Below are 19,584 nucleotides of genomic sequence, written 5' to 3'. Positions count from 1 at the left end.
GAAAGGAGCAGTGATATCTTCTCTTGGAGGAGGAGTCTTCACTTTAGGCAAACTTACATGTACAGGGACTCCTTGTAGAGTAAGAAAGGGGTGCTTGTAACTACCAGGACAGTAGTTGTAAACTGAGGTGGATGGCCATTCTAGCCATAGCTCAAATTCCACTTCAAACATTACACAAAGCAGTATGGACATTTCTCATGTTGCTTAATGTATAAAACCACCCAAATGGTTAACATTAATTGAATGCCTATCATGTGCCAGGTCTATGTGCTTTCATGCATTAACACATTTAATCCTCCTCCATTAAGGTAAGTAGTAAACTGAGTCAGGCGGTTGCAAGTTGCCCAAGATCACAGGGTCAGAGAAGCCAGGATTTGAAGCCTAGAGTATGTAATAACCAATTCACTCTATATTCAGCCTCTGTATGTCATTAACTTAAAGGAATCTGGGCTGTCTTTCCTTTAGTGACTTTCCCTTTTTCCATTCCTAGCCCTGGGTGCTCAGGGACCTCCTGCTTAGGCTCTAGCCCTCCTCCACAGCTCTCATGAGGGAAAGGAAGCAACGTCAGTTATTTGGACTTGTCATTCAGTTACTTTAACATGAATGGTTATTGGTTAAACCTGGTACCGTCAGAATAACAAAAAAAGCACACCTAGTATCTGGAACCTAACAGTCTTGAGTTTAAATGTAGGTTCTGTCTGCCTATTAGCTACCAATACTGGTAATGTCTTTGAGCTTTTGCTTTCTCAACAGTAAAAGGGAGATGCTTACATTTTCCTCAGAGAATATCTATAGTGTTCATAAGTCAAAACCAGGCATTTTCTTCAATACTACAAAAGAATAATAAGTGCTTGGAGTTGGGTATGAATCAGTTTCAGGAGCTATACTCCTCATTTCTCTCACAATTAACCACGATGAATAGCAAACAGGTCCTAAAATGAATTTCAACTTTATGACAATGTCGGCTAAGAAAGCATGGATGGAGACCAGCCAACCTATTGATATTACTATGAAATAATGATTGTGAAGTAATTGAATATATTCTTCAATTATATATTTACAAATACATCAAAGCAACTGGTACTTGGTAGGTCTCCTCTTGTTTCATTTTCCTATTCTCAGAAATGTCCCCGCAGGGATTCCAAACATTGCATTTGTGGATCATGCATCTGTTGTAAAAACTGTGTAAGGTGTGCATGACTAACTGTGATGCACAAATGCCACCTAGTGCTGAGATGATGGCTGACTCTGAGTTTGCAACGTAAAACTATGGTAACAAAATGTGGACAAGCAAGGACATGATAAGCTTCCTCCCTTTTGTTTAAGAAAGCAATTTTTTGAACTGTCTGAAATACAAACAGGCATATTCATGTAAGATGAGAGCCCATGTACTTAAGAAGCCTCCATTCACATTAGGGCCATATTATATTTCACATGTATGGTGAAACAACGGATCTAAAATGATAATAAAGTAAGATGCCCAAGGTTGTACACATAAACTGAAATACATGATAGAAAAAATAACTGCTGTGAATTCAAAGGTTAGAGGCACAGAGTCAATGCTTAACGAATTATATTTCTGTGTATCTAATGATTCTGATCACCAGTTCCAAGGTGTGGAGGGGGGTTTCCCCACACTCCCAAGCAATTCTCAGATACCAGCTGGACGTCCTACCATTCAGCTCAATTCTGACATTATCCACCTGGAGACAGCATCAGATGCCACAGGTTAAGGGCTCAGTTCTACCAGAGTGCTCCCCCTCCCCCTTGAGAGGCCAGTCCCAAGCCAGGTTATCTGTCACCTGTGCTTCTGATAACCAGCTATAGACTGGAGGTACCAGTGACCCCCTCCCTTGGGTTCGATTAATTTGCTCAAGTGGTTCATAGCACTCAAACACTTTACTTACTAGATTACCAGTTCACTACACAAGGATATAACTCAGGAACAGCCGGGCAAGGTAAGCGGAAAGGGCATGGAGCTTCCACGCCCCCTCTGTGCCCCACTTTCCCCCAATCCTCACGTGTTCACCAACCTGGAAGCTCTCTGAACCCTGTCCTTCTGTGTTTATATGGAGCTTTATTACAGGGCCATGAATTCAACCTCCAGCCCTTCTCCTCTCCCCAGAGGTCAGAGTGGTGGGACTGAAAGTTCCAACCCTCTAATCACATTGTTGGTTCTCCTGGCAACCAGCCCCATCCTTAGGTGTGGTCCAAAATTAACCTTGAGACATCTTTATCTCTCTCTTCACTTATGAAAATCAGAGGGTTTGGGGAGCTGTGAGCCAGGAACCGTAGACAAAGACCAAATATATATATGAGAAATACATTTTGATCATTTGAATGGCTAAGTACCTATTTCTTATAAATCACCATATCACAGAATCAAAATGTGACTTCTCATTTTTTCAAATGGCATAAATATTAGGGGTGAAAGAAAAAAAATATATAAAGAATTGATTCCTGCCTTTGTGGGATGAAAATGAGGTAGAGAAGAAATTCAAAACAAAACAACAGCATTGAAATTTTTTTAAAAAACACTTCCCGGCTGAAGAGAGCCAAAGGTGAGAGTCCATGATGGCGGCTTTCAGGACAGACTTAGGGCTTCAAGGGCAGGAAAGACATATTCCCGCGTTCCCTCCCTCCCAACTTCTCACTGAGATCCCCAGGAGGAAGCAGCCTCACAGGATATGCTTTGCCAACATGGGAAGCTGCAAATGAGTAAGTGTGGCAAGGGAGAGAGTCAGAGGGAGGCCCTACCCAGGTTCTCTCAGCCCTGACAGTATAGGGAAATGATACAGAAAAACTCTTGCCAAGAGAAAAAACAAGGTAACTGAAAACTGAAGTCTTCTGACTGCAGGAAGGAGGCTGTTGGATGGTAGACAGCTCAAATACAGGGAGCTAAATGCAGAGCTCAGCTGAATTTCAGAGGATCAATGAAAGCCAAAGGGGAAGGCCTAGTCAGCAAGCAGGGAAAAATGGGTAAGACCTCCTGCTTTCGAGGGGTGAAGTGAGGCTAATGCCAAGAGAATGATGAACTTCATTTCTTTACTCCTTAAACCAATATTTCTTGAATGTCTACTATATCCAGCTACCATCTGGGATACAAGAGATACAGCTGTAAATAAGACAAAGGCCCTGATCTACGAGGAATGTACTTTCAATTTAAGGGGGGCGGGGAGAGGAAAGAAAAGACAGTCAGTAGACAAAAAGATGAATAAGAAAAATATCAGCTTGTAAAATAAATGCTGTGTAGAAAACCAAAAAATTGAATAATGTGACAAAGAGACTGGTGAAACTTATGGCTGGATAGTATGAAATGCCATCTGAGGAGGTTACTAACTTGGTATTTGAATGACACATGGAACCAAGCAAAGAAGAAGAAACAACTAATGTAAAGGCCCTAAAGGGGAAAAAACCCCCCTCATTTCCTATTCAACAATATTTGAACCCCATCTATAGACTAGGCGTTATCCTACGCATTCCAGACAAAGAAGGGAACAAACCAAACCAAAATCCTTGCTCTAACTACTTATATTCTCATGGAGGGAGACACATAAAGAGGAAGCAAGATTTATTAAAAAAAAAAAAGATATATTTTAGAAACTAATAAGCGCACTAAGCAGAAAAGCAGCATAATTGTGTGTGTGTACACGTGCGTGCACTACCCCACCCCAGTTTTAAACAGGATAGTCCTGCAAGGCCTCACTGAGAAAGGTGATACTTTAGTGGTGACCTAGAGGAATAGTTGGAGTGTTTGGTGTGAGCAGAGCATAGTGGGAAAAGGGAAGAGTGATGCAAGATAAAGGTGGAGATGGCATTGACATATACACACTACCAAATGTAAAATAGATAGCTAGTGGGAAGCAGCCGCATAGCACAGGGAGATCACTGCATAGCACAGGGAGATCATCTCAGTGCTTTGTGACCACCTAGAGGGGTGGGATAGGGAGGGTGGGAGGGAGACGCAAGAAGGAGGGGATATGGGGACATATGTATACATATAGCTGATTCACTTTGTTATACAGCAGAAACTAACACACCATTGTAAAGCAATTATACTCCAATAAAGATGTTTAAAAAAAAAAAAGATAACGCTGGAGAGACAGGCAGACTGGATCCTGAACGGCTCCTGGCACCATGAAAAGGAGTTTGGATTTCAGTCTAAGTAATGGGAAGCAATTAGAGGAATTTAAGGAGGAATGTGACATGATTTTGCATTTAAAAAAAAAAAATCATTCTGGCTCTAGTGTGAAGAATGGATTGTAGGGAAGCTAGCGTATATACAAAGAGAGACCAGGTAGAGGCTGTAAAAGCAGCCCAAGCAAGAGAGAAGAGCTTCGAGGACAAGGTTGATGGTAGTGCAGAAAAATGGGCAGATCTGGGATAGGTTTTAGAGGTAAAATCAAAAGAGCCTGCTGATGATCTGCATGCAGGCAGGACAGGTGGACAGGAAAAGAGATGAATCAAGGATAACGTCTAGACTCAGCACCAGTTTGATGAAGGATAAGAAAGACTGGAGCAAGCAGATTTTCCTTCTTTTTTTTAACAGCACAGAGTTCTGATCTAGTCATATAAAGCTTAAGATGCCTATTAGATATCCGAGCGGAGATATCAAGAAAGTGGAAACATGAGTCGGGAGAAGTCAGGCAGGAGATGAAAACTTGGGAGAGTCATCAGCATTTAGTTGGTACTTCTAGTCAATCAACTGGATGCGGTGACCAAAAAATAACATGTAAATACTGGAGTCCCAGAACTGAGCTTTGAAGCACTTCAACATTTAGAACACAGAGGAGAAGGAACCAGCAAAAATTGAGATGCAGCAGTCAATAAGGTAGCAGGCAAACCTGGAAAGCGTCACAAGAAGCCAAAAAAAAAAAGAGTTTCAAGAAGAAAGCAGACATAAAAACAGCAAAAGCATTAAGCCAATGGCTCTCTAAGTGTGGTCTCTGTGCCGGAAGAATCTGCATTGCCTGGAAATTTGAGAAGATGTAATTCTCAGGTTCCCACCCAGAATTACTGAGTCTGAGGGTCGGGCCCAGCAATCTGTGTTTGAACAAGCCCTTCAGGTGATTGTGATATTTGAGAATGACTGTATTAGGTTATATTAAAACCATAATTAATAGTGAGACAAGACACTTCACTGGAAACCATGACATAGACCAGAGAGCCCTCCCTTGCTGAAGTTTTCCATAAATAATATGGACATGACATCTTGGGCAAGAAGAAAGGAAAAGGAGAATTCTTGTGAGCAACCTAATGTTTTTCTTGACACATAGTAGATCAGGGGAAAAGAGTGGCACAGATGGCAAACTGCGACACAATGGCAACTGAGGTAAACAATGATAAAACTAATATTCAAACTACAAAACACTGAAAGGAAGTCACTTTTTACTTACTACCAAATTTCTAATTCAAGTTCACAATCAAATATGCTTTTTGGATTGCATTCATATCTTAGTAAGGTTCTTTGACATATTATCATTAACAATTAGTTTGAACTGACAGCTTTCCCCAAAGATCAGTTTTCACCAAGAGTGTAAAAAATGGTGCACATCCAAATTACAAGTATCCCCTCCAACACACACATCCATCCAAAATGGTGAACCTAGAAATAAATATTTCAGACATTTTTCACAATCCCTCAGCTGTAAAAATAGAAGAACAGAGGAACGCAAAGAGAACTTGGTTTTAAAAGGGAAATCAATTTAGAAACATTTCCTTCTGAATTTATGAATGTTTTCTAAATTAAAATGTTCTCAGATTAATTCTCTTATTATATGTAGCTCTCCCCCTATGGTTTAGCCCTCATGGTTTTGAGTCCACAACTTTAGTCTCATGTAATAAAGCAGATTTAAATTTAATTTCTTAATAAAAAGTACAGAAGAAGAAGAGAGATGATTATAGAATATTTCCATGCAATTAGTATTAAAAGGCACAAAAACCAAAATCAGAAATTGGTGTATGTGTTTAAAGAAAGCAACTCCTTTAAAAACTAATTTAAGATGGAAGACTACTCCATTCCTTTATTCAAGTCAGGTTTTTAAAAACAAAAAACCACCTAAACTAAAACTACATGGAAAAGCATGTATGCCACTGTGCTCTTAATTTACTATGAAAAACTATTTATAGAAAACCTTTAGATGCTAGGCATTGGAGTTACAAGTGTGAATAAGACAGGTTAAACTTTGCTGGGGGGATACATAATTTTGGTTACTGGTAAGTGCCATGAAGGGTAACAAAAATGACAAAGATCTAGGTTGCTCAGGGAAGGCTTCTCTAAGGAAGTAACATTTGAAGTGGGACTTGAATGGTGAGGAGTCTGCCATTTGAAGTTCTGGGGGAAAGAGCATTCGAGGCAGAGGAACAACTGCAAAGAAAATTCATCTTAGTATCTTTCCCAATCTATGATGCTTACTTTATTCAAAATGTAGTTTCAAAATCTTTCCCACTCAATGGAGCCTTCTGTGATAAACTCTACTTTCAAATTATGGGTTAAGTGCTCAATTTACACTACATTCATAGTTTTAAATTTGTGGTCCTGAAAATCTAGTCTCACAGTAAGTCAAAGTTTTTAAGGAGAGAATCCTAGGATCCTTCTATTCATCTTCCATAATCTTAGCAGTATTATCCACAGAAGACACTGTTCATTAAATGCTCAAGACCAACTATTATAAAGGAAATCAGTATTTTGTTTCCCCATTCTTACAATAAGGTTTGGTTACAGAGTACTTCAGAAAGAACCGAAGTGACCCTGTAAATCCAAATGGAAAGAGCAAATGACTCAGGAGTGAGAAATTGCAAATTCATTTCCTGGCTCTACCATTTACTTAGACATGAGGCTTCTGGCAAATCAAACTCTATGACCATTTGTCAGTATCTGTAAAATGGGGGTATCATTTGCCCTATTTAACCAGGATTAGTCAGTCACAAACTACAGTCCACATGAGATCACGATCACTGTCCTTAAAGCTTACTGTGGAAACACAGCATAAACACTGCAAACAATAATGTGTTTTCATTTTAGAACTGGAAGAGACCTTAAATGATCTTGTTCAATCTCTCATTTTACATGAGAAATCAGAGGCCCAGAAAAATAAGGTGACTTGCTCAAAGTTACTGAAATACATCATGGCAAAATCCGTATGGCATCGACATTTTCTAAATACCCAGCCTACTGGGTACACTTTTTTACCACACCACACTGCCTTCACCACTTCTTGCAAGCTAGTCCACAATGTGCATACCTCACAATTTATTCCAACAGTCTCTACACTCAGATCCACAATGACAAAAGCTAAATGACTTTAAAAAAAAAGTACCTACATAGGTTCCTGATGCTGAGACCTAACATAATTTGATATCAGAATTGAATTTAGGAAGTTCCACGCTGATATTACTGAGTCCTGATATTAGAGATATTAGAAATGTAAGGTGTAAAATCAGTTGATGCCTTAAAAATATGCACCTACGAAATGAGTGCATATTTGGCCTATGGCTGGAGTATTTTTCTTACATAGTTTCCAACTGAATTGATATAATGCTGATTCAATTACACTGTTATTTGAGAAACAGAATACGATTTTCTTTACTTATACACAATATACTGGTACCACATAAAATACTGAAAACAACATAAAATACTTTTTGTTTTTAGTCACCTTTCTCTGTTCTCTTATTCATGATTTTAAGCTAGAAGCAGAATCTAAGTTAAGAAATAGTTACTGAGTGCCCTGCACCCTAGATTATATAACACTGTTTTAATGTGAAAATAAAGAATATAATGAAAATTATGTAACAGTTTTAACATTAGAAAAGTCTAAATTCAATCTTTAACATGAAATTAAACTGTGTAATAAAAAAGTGAGAAGAATAAAATTAGATGACTGCCTGACATTAGAAAACTTCAGCTACAAACAAAAATTTACTCCTCAGGAATGTCCTAAAAATACCAAAGAAAAGTTGAAACATCAAACATCATCTAAACTGAAGGAAGGGTCTTTGGAAACAGAACCTCAGTCAGAAGTTAAGTGGCTTCGGAGGAAGAGCAGTAAAATGATAAATGACACCTTAGTAATCAAGAATGTAAAATGCTTTAGAAAGTAGTGTGGGAAAACTAAGGTGGTAAAAATCAAATGATGTAAGTCTGTGAAAGCATTTGGAAGACCATGAAGTACAAGTTATTATTATATGACAATCTGTAGTCTACAAGCATAGCAGTTCACCACAGAGCAGACGTAAATGCTTATTTAAAAACTGTAATTCTTTTATACTGACTCACCAAATTTTCATTCTTAAAAAAGAAAGAATGTTAGCCATGAAAGCTGGATCAACTATCCAATTCTTAAAAAGGAATTTATCATAGCTCAATAGAACACACACACACACACACACACACACACACACACACACACACACACACACACACACACACAATTCCCCCCTCTTTCCAAACTATGGATCCTTCTTTTAGCCATGTGACCGTAAAGCAGGTCACTGTTCCTCTCTGTAACTCAGTTTCCTAGTAATGTGTGTCAGGCAGTGTTGGGTGTTTTGCATGTATTACCTAATAAAATCTGTTATACAAATAAAATGAACTAGAAATTATTATCCCTATTTTACAGTTAAGGAAATGAAAGCTCAACAAAGTCAGTCAGGAGACTTGCTCCAAATCATACAGCTAATAAGTGGCATAGCTGATATACTGAACCTTCATCTAACTCCTTCCAAAGGCTTCGCTCTTCCCACTTACACTATCTTGTAAAATGAGGTTGTTTTCAGTGACCTTTAAGGTTATTTTATTCAAGTAAAAATATGATTAAATAATCCATTATTCTTCCAAAACATGTATAGAAAAAAAATATTTGTTGAAGGATAATTATCTCACTACTTTTAGCTTGCCACCACCTAAAAATAATTTTGAATTTTTAGAGTAGAGGTAATTGATAGTCTGTAATATAGGACACACAGGGTTCTTCTTGGTGTATGTAATGTAAGGTGTTTAGTACATTTTAAAAATGATAAACAAATGGTAAATAATAGACACAATTTTCAACCAAAGTTTTAACACTTTCTAGAGTGTATCTTTACATATATACAGATCTTACTTTTCTAAATTTTGTGGACTTTACAACCAAACTGTGAATCTGAAAAGAAGCAGTGTATTAAAGGCACATTACTACCTTGCTCTAAAATAATTTATTGCAGAATAAGAATGGATTCGGGTTTTCTAACAGCGATTTTTGGTCTGATATATTCTGGTTGTCACCGAAATCATTAGTTATCTCTTCAGAATATGCTACTTGAAACATCTTTTCATCGTATAGCAGTCTACAGTACTAAAGGTGAAATCAATCTAAAGTAGTCTAATTGAAGGCAGAACATTTACTATTACGACTACTGCTCTATGGAATTGGCTAAACTGAGAACCATTCCGTACTCGGGGAAAAACTGTGTTAGATCTCAGGATGTATTAATTTATCAAGCATCCATAGAACACCCACTGGGCGCCAGACGCTGAGCTGGAAGTCGAACATAATAAAATCCTTGGCCCTTAACAACACTATGCCTTAGAGAACCAAAACTCCAAAACGGCCATGGTCTTTGATGAATTTTACTACTGAACAGATTGGAGAACTGGTGGACCACACGACCGCACCAGTTCATCCTTCTCTGTTTGAGACGACCCAAATCCAAGCACCGGAATATCAAATTCAAACTCAAGAGTGCCGAAGTGAGGAAAAAAGAGAGCTATACCGGAGCAGGTGAACGCGGAGAGTCCCCTTTACACCCGGTCTCCGTGGGGTGTGGGGACACCCGGGTGGACCCCGCGAAACAGAGGGGTCGAGGAGGCACCTTAAGAGTCAGGACCAGGAAGAGACCTGGACAGGCCGGGGCCGGGGCCGGCGCCTCCGTGCCGGGCCTCGCTCACCTCTTCCACCTCGATCTCCTTGTAGTCGATCTCTTCAAAGTTGAGGACTTGGGAGGGGGCTTCGATCATCTCACCGGCGGAAGACGAGGAGGACGAAGAAGCGGCGGAGGCTGTAGACATGATCCCTTGCGGAACCCGGGGGGCCAGGGAAGGTTGCGGCCCGGACAGTCCGGGCGAGACCCGCGCCCACCCGCCTCCGGACCGACCTTCAACCTGGAGCCACGGCGGTCCGTGGCGGGGACAGGCGCTGCGGCCACAGCCGAGTCCCGGCTCCGGCTCCGCTGCGTTTTCCTCCGTCGGGCCCCGCCCACCAAACTTCCGGTTCCGGCCTAAAATCGGAAACCAGAGGTGGGCGGTGAGCTCAAGGGAGGGGAGGGGAGAGTTTGGTGACAGAGACAGAGAAAGGAAGGACGGGTTGGGGGTGGAGTGGGGGAGGGTGAGAGGCTAGCTTGGACCCGTTGGACAAATTTCGCGAGATCTTTGTTAAAGGGCCTCAGCAACCGGAAGATACCGCGAGAGCTGGCGCGTGACGTAATTAAAATGCGCGAACGGAAGTGGCGCAGAGCATGATGGAATATCAGTATGGTTGGTCCTCTAGGAACCAGCGGGAAAGATAAAACCTATCTGCTTCGTGAACTATGTTGTGACCCCGCTCCCTTTTCCCTCAGAGACCTGCAGACGGACGGTAGTGTTGGCTTGAGTTTTTGTGACGAAGCTTACTTTTCAGTTTCACCCCTAAGGTAAACTGAACTATTTCTTAAAAAGCCTTGGAAAATGTGTTTCCCTCAATGTGTTTGGAAGGAAGCGGTTGCTACTGTTACTTTGAGCCAGTCCCTGATGCTATGAGAGATTCTAAAGAAAATAATACATAGCGAGCCAGCGCGTGTAACCTGATTAACACTATGTAGCCTCACGAACAGAAGTTAATATTAGGTAAGGTAGATACTTATAATTTGGCATAATTTGTCGTTTATCTGAATTTATGGGGTGTATTAATGGTACGTGTCGGAGTGCAGAGCACTGTGCTGGATGCTTTACAATTATAGTTTAATCATTAACAGTAGCCTTGCAAGTTAAATATTTTTGTTGCCATTTTCAGGACCTGAGAAAATAGGCTCAGAGTAAAACAATTACGATTCTCACAGGCTAGTAGAACCTAAGTCCGAATATCTATAAGGCGGAAAGTAATGCCGGTGTTGTATCAATACTATCAACACAATTTTTAGTTTTAAACTAGCTGTTAAACTTTAGTCAGTTTGACCTGAAGCCTAACTGGGAAAATAGGAGTTAGAGATGAAGGTTTAAGGACCAAGGATGAAACCCTGGGAATGTCAAATTCTAAGTCTCAGTATGAGACCGAAAAGGAACTGGCGAAAAAGTGGGGGAATGGTGATCGGAATATCACTGTAGGAGAGCTTTTCAGTTAAGGAATAGTCAACCAAATAAATGCTGTACAGAAGTAAGTTTAACTAGTTTGGGATTGCAAATAGGTCATTGAATATGGCAATTAAGAAGTTATGAACTCCTGGAAAACATTCTGTCATTTTTTGTAGTTTTAGTAACACTCAATGATAGTTTGGTGAACGGCTAAGAGAATGAAAGAAAGAATAATGTCTTCTCACAGCACAATCTCTGGATGATCTTACCCAGGGTCTTGACCACTTTTATGATGATAACTCCCAGTTTCTCCCACTGTTCAAATTTTTCCTGAATTCCGGACCTATTGGACATCTCTATTTAGATGTAATGTAAGCACCCAAACTTCAAGATTCCAAAAGCGAATTCAGAAGTTATTACCAACCACAGATATATTCTTCCGTGTGCATTTTCTGTCTCCATGAAGGATCCCATCATCTACTCAGTTGTCCAAGTGAGAAATCAGAGCTTTATTTCTACATGTGAAGTGATGCTTAGTGCACTAGTAACCAAATAGAAGCATATTAAATCAGTGGGATAACCATTTTTACCTGTCATTTTTTTACTCAAATTCCCAAACTAGGATGGTCACCTCTTAACCTTGTCCTTTCACTCTGCAGGTCATATCTAATTTCTCTTTTTACCACGTTGATCTTAATACAATGGATGCTACCAAGTGGGAATTCAAGATATATTTGTTATATGTTCTAGCTGAATGAATAAGTTTTGCCAGTCCTCACTTTCCCTGGAGTGCAAGATCTGTTTTCTATACCTTCAGTTTAGGACTAGAATCTTGCTGATAAGGGACTAATCACTACAGCCGTGACGCTGTTATGCTTGATTTTTTCCCCCCAAATTTTGTTAAGAAAAATATCAAACATACAGAAAAGTTGAAAGACTTTTATAGTAAACACCTATATACTTACCACCAAGATGCTATCATTAACATTTTACTATACCTGTTTTATCATGTATCTGTCTATCCATCCACTCATATATCTGTCTTATTTTGTTGGATGCATTTCAAAGTGAATTTCCTACATGATCTTGAACATCTACCCCAATACTGTACTTCTCCTTCTGTGTTTTATACACCAATTTGGACTTCTGATATTGATAGTAATCTAAAATCAATTCTTGTCCTATTTGCTTGCAGATTTTCTTCCTTCCTTCCCCCCTTCCTTCCTTCCCCCCTCCCTTCCTCCCTTCCTAACGCCCTCCCTCCCTCCCTCCCTTCCTTCCTTCCTTCCTTCCTTCCTTCCTTCCTTCCTTCCTTCCTACTTGGCACCTCTTCACTAGCTTCTGATAATAAAGTCCCAGCTCTCAGCCCTGCTTATGTCTCTGGCTCTAGTCATCCCCAAGGTCCAATCTACCCCTCCCATTCTGTGCTTTGACTTTATGAGCCGATAAATTACCATTTTTCATTTAAGCTGATTCAACCTGTATTTTTGTCACTTGCAATCAAAGAAACCTAAGCAGTGTAGTTTGAATCCAGAGAAATGAGGGAGGAGAATTTGTCTCAGTTTACCTCAATTTTGACTTTGTATTCCTTTTAACTTCTTTAACTTTCACGAGTTACAGATGAAAGCTTGAACCTCACAATTTCATGTCAACTTCAGTCACTAGTCGATTGCCTCTCCACAAATTTCCAGAGATACACATCAAGCTATTTAACTGGTCTCCTTGAATTCCCTCCCAGTTTGAGGACTCTCCACCGCCCATCCTCATGTCAGTGTCCTAATAACTACTCTCTAACCTTCAACTGTCTTCAGTTTTAACCCTTTTATAGTACCCAGGGGATGAGGGCAAAGAGTTTTGAAATCCATTTCTCACCATCTCTTTGCATGTTGTAAGTGGGATTCTCATCTTACTTTGCTCATTTGGGTTATGAAGGTATCTGGCACCTATTTTCATGGAGGCTTAGCAGAAGTGGACTAAAATAGTTTCACTTTAATATTCTGTTGCACTGCCCTGTGTCAATATAATACCTCAGAGAAAGAGTTCCATATTTTATCTGTTAATAGGACTTTTGTGAAGAGTAACAGGAAACTCAAGGTAACATTGCTTAAACAATAAAGAGGATTTATTGGCTTGGTTAAGTGGGAAGCTAAGAGCTAGAACAGGCTTCAGGTGTCATTTGTTTCATAAACAATGATAACATCAATAATTTAGTTTCCATTATTGTCTTCTGCTTTTTGTGGTATTTGCCATTGCTCTAGAAAAGAGTTTGTCAACTTTTTTCCCATTATTGATCCCCTAAGGAGCCTTTTAAGACTTTTTCTTCATGGCCCCCCAGCATTTTAATACCACATATATATTGTGTATATGTTTATGTACTGTATGCATATTTATGCTTTATACCTAAAGAGAGTAAGTTTTTTTTCTCTCCCCAGTTTTCACCCCCTGGGAAATGATATCACCCCCATTAAGAATGCATGCTCTAGCAGTTTCATTTTTCATATGAGATCACGTTGTCCAGTACAATGACAGAGAGCATCTCTTTTGGTAGCTGTTTCAGAAGAGCAGGGAACTTTAAGCCCTTGGCAACTGTACCCTTGAGTGAAGAATGGGGACGGGTGTTTAAGGTTGCGAATGTCTTGTTTATCCTAGATCCAGGACTCAAAGAGTCATGAGCTTTGAGAAGGAGGAGCTGCTAACCAGAAGAAAAATCTAGAGACTTTTAAGAGGGGCAAGGCAGGGAATGGTTGCTGGGAATGCAACCAACAAATGTTCATTATTCATGTCTATTCAGGTTGAGCTCTATTCTTAGAAAGTGTGTCTTTACTGCCTGTTCCAGAGCCACGCTAGCCCACCCCAATCAAATAGTATTCTTTCCAGGAAGTTCAGAAATAGTTTTCTGCTTCATTATATTCAAAACTGCAGTACACAGAAGATAGCCAACCCCTTAGCAACTCAGTGAGTGGCTGAATGGAGAGTGGCTCCCCAAATTCCTGCATTTCTTTGATGTTTGGGTTTATCCCGTATTTTCTACTCCCCACATCTTCATTCTAGGTCTTTCACAGTCCATGGGGCTGCTGGGAGGGTTTTAGTTCCAGGTGCCCGCAGTGTGGCTGGTCAGAGAGGGCTTGCAAAGGTGGGGTAGAGGTGCAGCTCCAAGGCATTCTCTGACATGACACATAGCTGACATTTCTGTTTGCAGCTGATGTTCTTTTTTGTTCCTGTCCACTGTGCTAGCTGCAAGGCAACTGATTTGATGGTACCCGTGTGTCCTGCAGATAAAATTTCCATCATTGTTTTTGAAATACTTGATATGAAAAAGTTCAGCTGGTTTCAAAATCCATTCATGTTATTGGAAGGAATTTGAACATTATATTTGCTATTTAAATAACAGGAAGAGCTGTTAGAGTTTTAAAATATGATTTCAACTGTTGTAAATTTTAAAATGGTTGTAAAAATATTTAAACACTTTTTTCATTTCCTTGTATGAACATAAGTTCTCTTAGATAATGCCTATCAGGAATTTGAAGTTCATCTTTAAAAAGTCTTGATCAGGATTGATAGTAGACATTTCAATGATAAAAGCTTATATTAAAAAGTTATATTTATGAAGGAAAACTTATAAAAAATTCCTCTTAAAATTTTGAAAAATATATTTGATATTTATAAAATTCCAGTGTTTAACATTGTAACGCTTTATATTTATTTATTTTTCAAAATTACAGTGTGAGAAAAGCAATATTTTTTTAAGTTAAGCCCAAATAGATGCTTTAAAATCTTTTCCAGTTTATTCCAGGGTATCTTACAATATTATCATTTTCAACCTGTGCCATGACATGAAAAAGTTTGAGGAGCACCAAGTTAGGAGGCTGTTGTGGTAGTAACAGAAGTAATAGTGGTTTGAACAGTGTAGTCAGCGGCCATAGGGGTTATGGATAAATGGATATGAGAGATACTGAGCAAACAGAATTGGTGGTATGTGGGGGAAGGAGGCAAAGGAAAGGGCAGTGTAAGGGGTGATTTCCAGATTTCTTACTCGTGCAGCTCAGATGGGAAGGGTGCTATTTTCAGAAGCAGGGAAGACTGGAACAAGGTTGGGGGAGAAGAGAGTAAAGAGCAGTTTAAGACACTGAGCTCGAGGTGCCTGTGAGAGTTCCACGTGTCATTATCAAGTAGGCAGCTAGTCTTACGGAAAAAGACAGTGCTAGAGAAATAGATACTGGCCTGCTGATGATAATTTAGGTCATGGAAATGGATGAGATCACCTAGGGAAGATGTGTAAAGTGAGAAAGAATAGGAATTAAAGCAGAGCCTTAAGGGATAAAATGTTTAAGGCATGAGTGGAGGCAGAGGAACTGCCAAAAAAATTTGTGGAAAACTAAAAATTATGATGTTGTGGAAATCAAGATAAAAGGGAGTTTCAGCGTTGCATACTGTCAAGAAGCTAAACATGAGAAAAACTCAGGAGTGTCCATTGGATTTGGGTCTTGCCTCCTGAAGGTTAGCCAAGGCGTATCTCTTTGTGGGGAGGGTGTGTGAATGGGCTCAGATGGGTAGGTTGGGTTGTCCACATGTGAGGGTGTAAGGTTCCTTGCAGTATACAATTGAGTCCAGAATAGGAGGGGGCAGGGTAGGTCAGGAGCTCATACCACCACATTCTTGTGAAGGTATGTAGGAGGATGGAATTTGTTGCCTTTACCAGTTATCTTGAGTTAGAAGTTATAAATATTTTGACGTATGGTATATGAGCCTCTACTTGTATTCTTGCCCTGGACTCCACAAATGTTAGAAGAAGGCCTGTTTTTATATATGTTAAGTTTCTATTCCTATGTGCTAGTGGTCTACATGTAGATGTTTCCAACTTGCATTTGCAATTTCTCAAAATTTCCTATAGATGTCTCTTATCTTATCACTTAGGTCTCAGCTCCATCACCTGCACTCAGCTCCCCACCCCTTCACTTTTTATCCATTACTCAATTTTATTTTATTTCTATTCCTTTACCTATCTGACATTATCTTATTTACTTATTTGTTGCCTTGTTTATTTTCTGTCCTCCCACCCCCTCCCACTCCTACCCATTGGATGTTAGTTCCACTGAGACAGGGATTGACAGTAAGCCTTGTGTTCACCACTGTCTCCTCAGGATTTAGAACAGCACCTGAAACGTAGACACTTAATAATCTTCTAAAACCTAAATGAGTATCTACATTCCTAAGTAAATGCTGTTTAATTTGTTTCAGGTAAGGAATAGGTTAACCAAATATTTCCTGTAATACCATTGAGGGAAGATTTAATAAACAGCTAAATTGATATAAAAGCAGCATACCAAATTATTTATCATGGAGATTTCTTAAGTATTTGAGAATTTGGAAGGTGCTTTTGTTCTCCTGGTCAATTTAAATCTCTCTTCAGTCTTAAAATTACTAATGTTTAAGGTAATTCTCTTTCTGTATTTTGCAAGGGTAAACTTTAGTTCTTCTTTCACTCACTACTATTTAATCCATTTGAATTGTCTGTTTATTAAAATTTAATAATAAGGTGTTATTGGGGCACTAATGAGTGCTTTCAGTAGTAACTGATATTTTAACTAAAACATGTAAAATCAAGATAGACATTTTTATTTTCTGAATTTCTGAGGCAAGCTTAAACATCCTGATGTACCTCAGCATCAGCTTTTTTTTTTTAATTAATTAATTAATTTATTTATTATTATTTTTTTAATTAATTAATTAATTTATTTATTATTTTTGGCTGTGTTGGGTCTTAGTTTCTGTGCGAGGGTTTTCTCCAGTTGCGGAGAGCGGGGGCCACTCTTCATCGCGGTGCGCGGGCCTCTCACTATCGCGGCCTCTCTTGTTGGGAGCACAGGGTCCAGACGCGCAGGCTCAGTAGTTGTGGCTCACGGGCCCACTTGCTCCGCGGCATGTGGGATCCTCCCAGACCAGGGCTCGAACCCGTGTCCCCTGCACTGGCAGGCAGACTCTCAACCACTGCGCCACCAGGGAAGCCCCTCAGCATCAGTTTTTAAAAGTAGAAACTTAATCGGATAAGAACATACTTCAGCAATAGTCTTCATAGAAATAGTGCTCTTCACTACAAAAGTACATTCATTAAATGTTTTATTTCACAAGCTAATATGTCAAATCAGTGTTCCTAGATGGTCTTTTTCAGAAGAAATTCCAGAAGCAATTTGGCTTCATTTATGGGAATAAATAAGGGTGTTTCATTTCACACAGCCTCAGGGAATCACAAATTAAAACTTTCCACTAAAGTGGATGCCATCTACTATTCATTATTTCAACAAACAAACCACTCCACTCTGCTGAAGTTGCAATCAGGGTAAGGGATATATAGCGCTTGAAACCTGCAAGGCTGAGAGGGCCTAGTTTGCATTCTTATTCATAAGCAGCCCGTTTCACATTTTCCTCTGAGTTTCCCAGCACCCCACAGAGCTCCTCTCAGGGGCGCAAAGCTCCATTAAGTAAATAGAGGCTCCGTATTTAGAAGCCATCTCTGGGAATTCAGAGTGTTCTGAGGGGAAAACTGGTACTATCAAGATTAAGGTATTAATGAAAAGTTCTGTTAAATTTCTGTCCGGATGCTAATTAATCTTCTAAAAATTGTTAATTCAATTATGTAATGCACTTAAACTTTAACACATGGTACAGAAAAAGTAACAGGGTATTTCAAGTATGCCCAGAGGCATTCAGAAAGTTAAGGGAGGTAGTCTAAACAGAAAATCATACCCCAAAAGTGTTTTAGTTTGATCTTCAGTATTTACTTGTTCTATCACATTTGATAGGTTTGGGAAATCAGTATTTAGTGCTCAGATATTTGAAGAAATATTAGAAGTATTAGAAGACATTCGGGAAGTGGAATTTTGACAACTATTCTTTAATGGAATCTACCTGAAGTGCAGAAATTTTTGTATGGATTATTAAACACATGCTGGTAGTGTTAGCTTGAATTGTTAAATAAAGAAGTAATCTGGTAAGTCTTTAATATTTGAAGCCTGACTAGCCATACTGTCAGTATTGAGTTAAATGAGTTATGCTGTATTCCTGTCAATATTAAAATATTTTGTTTCTGTTAATAAGGATGTGAATCATATCGATGTTGTTAAATATAAAATGTCATTCCATCTCTAAATCTTAATGTATTCCAAATGGTGTGTGAAACTATATAGTACAGTGCCTAGAAAATATGTGGTGTTCAAAAATGTTAATATGAATGAAATACTGTATAAAGGCATAGAAATAGATGACATGATGTGACAATAAAAGTTAGTCACAGCCTCCAGATCAATGAGTTTACTTCTGGAGATTCTGATCCAGTAGGTCTAAAATGTGGCTGAGGCAACCCGAGTTTCTATTTCACAGCCCAGTAGGAGTTGAGAACCGTTAAGGTCACATACAGGCAGCAGCATATATTTTAATAAATAATTTTAATAATTCATTTTGAAGAACTGAAAATTATTGATAACATTTTAATCTTGGACCCATTTCCCTGTTGTTTAAAAGAAGAAAGTTAATGGTAGTGATTCTGTTCTGATTTCTAGTACATTTCTTTTAACTAAAGTTGAAGACTGTTTCTAGTAGGGTCCATGGGACAAAAATTCACCTTGGTGAGGATACCTTGATCTTGACTGTAATCTCTGGTTTTGCAAATTCAGTGACTCAGTTTTAGTGATTCACTCAAGGGATGATTAGCCTTTTGATTCCTCCTAGCCAAAACCACTAGTGACCATATGAACTAAAAAGCTAATAATGTATGCTAGTCCTTCCGAGGAAGGGGCTGGAGAAAGGGAGTCTAGTTAAGCGGGGGACAATTACAGTAGATTAACAAAAGGAGGCTTGAGAGGGGTGTTGTATTTAAAGAAACTGGTCTTGTTGTGATGAACTCACTAGTGTCCTATAATATCATTTTATCAACCTGAGCACTATTTAAAAAGACGACAACTAGCTTTGTAACCATAGGAAGGCATCTTATTTTAATGGGTCCTAGAGGGTCTTTGTAGAATCACCAAAGCCTACTTGCCTGAAAGCATAGAGTTAGATTACTAATTCTAGGCTTCTATTGTGCTCTTGAGCTAGATTCTATTATATTACTCATTGTAGCTGCTAGACAGTGCAGTTCTAGGCTTCTGTTGAGCTATCAGATATTTAGATTTCTTTGGGGCATAATGGGGCCCCTTAAAGACAAATGATTAATTGTAATCTTATTTGTCTGAAGAATATGGGCCTTCCCAGGAAGAAGAAGGCTTTTTTATTCATTTATTTAA

The 19,584-nt window shown here is 39.1% G+C and overlaps 1 protein-coding gene and 1 long non-coding RNA gene across 5 annotated transcripts in view; one reads left to right on the top strand and one right to left on the bottom strand.

The window, feature by feature from the left end:
• The window catches only part of MAP3K7 (mitogen-activated protein kinase kinase kinase 7), a 66,601-nt gene extending 56,364 nt beyond the window's left edge, over nucleotides 1-10,237 (bottom strand). For 3 of the 4 annotated variants that reach the window (XR_014267506.1, XR_014267507.1, XM_082475257.1), the window contains exon 1: nucleotides 9,929-10,237. Coding sequence is in view for 2 of the 4 variants with exons in the window: in XM_082475257.1 (XP_082331383.1) it covers nucleotides 9,929-10,048 (120 nt within the window). In the remaining 2 variants the exon portion in view is untranslated. The remainder of the gene's footprint in view (nucleotides 1-9,928) is intronic. The other variant, XM_082475258.1, reaches the window with a different exon arrangement.
• A 209-nt stretch (nucleotides 10,238-10,446) lies between these two features.
• Nucleotides 10,447-19,584, top strand: part of LOC309667196 — a 32,136-nt gene continuing 22,998 nt past the window's right edge. The window contains exon 1 of the long non-coding RNA XR_014267609.1: nucleotides 10,447-10,668. This is a non-coding gene — a long non-coding RNA (uncharacterized lncRNA). The remainder of the gene's footprint in view (nucleotides 10,669-19,584) is intronic.

The sequence above is a fragment of the Balaenoptera physalus genome, assembly GCF_965194825.1.
Source record: "Balaenoptera physalus genome assembly, chromosome: 9".
NCBI classification, from domain to species: Eukaryota; Metazoa; Chordata; class Mammalia; order Artiodactyla; family Balaenopteridae; genus Balaenoptera; species Balaenoptera physalus.
This window is presented reverse-complemented; position numbering and strand designations above follow the sequence as displayed.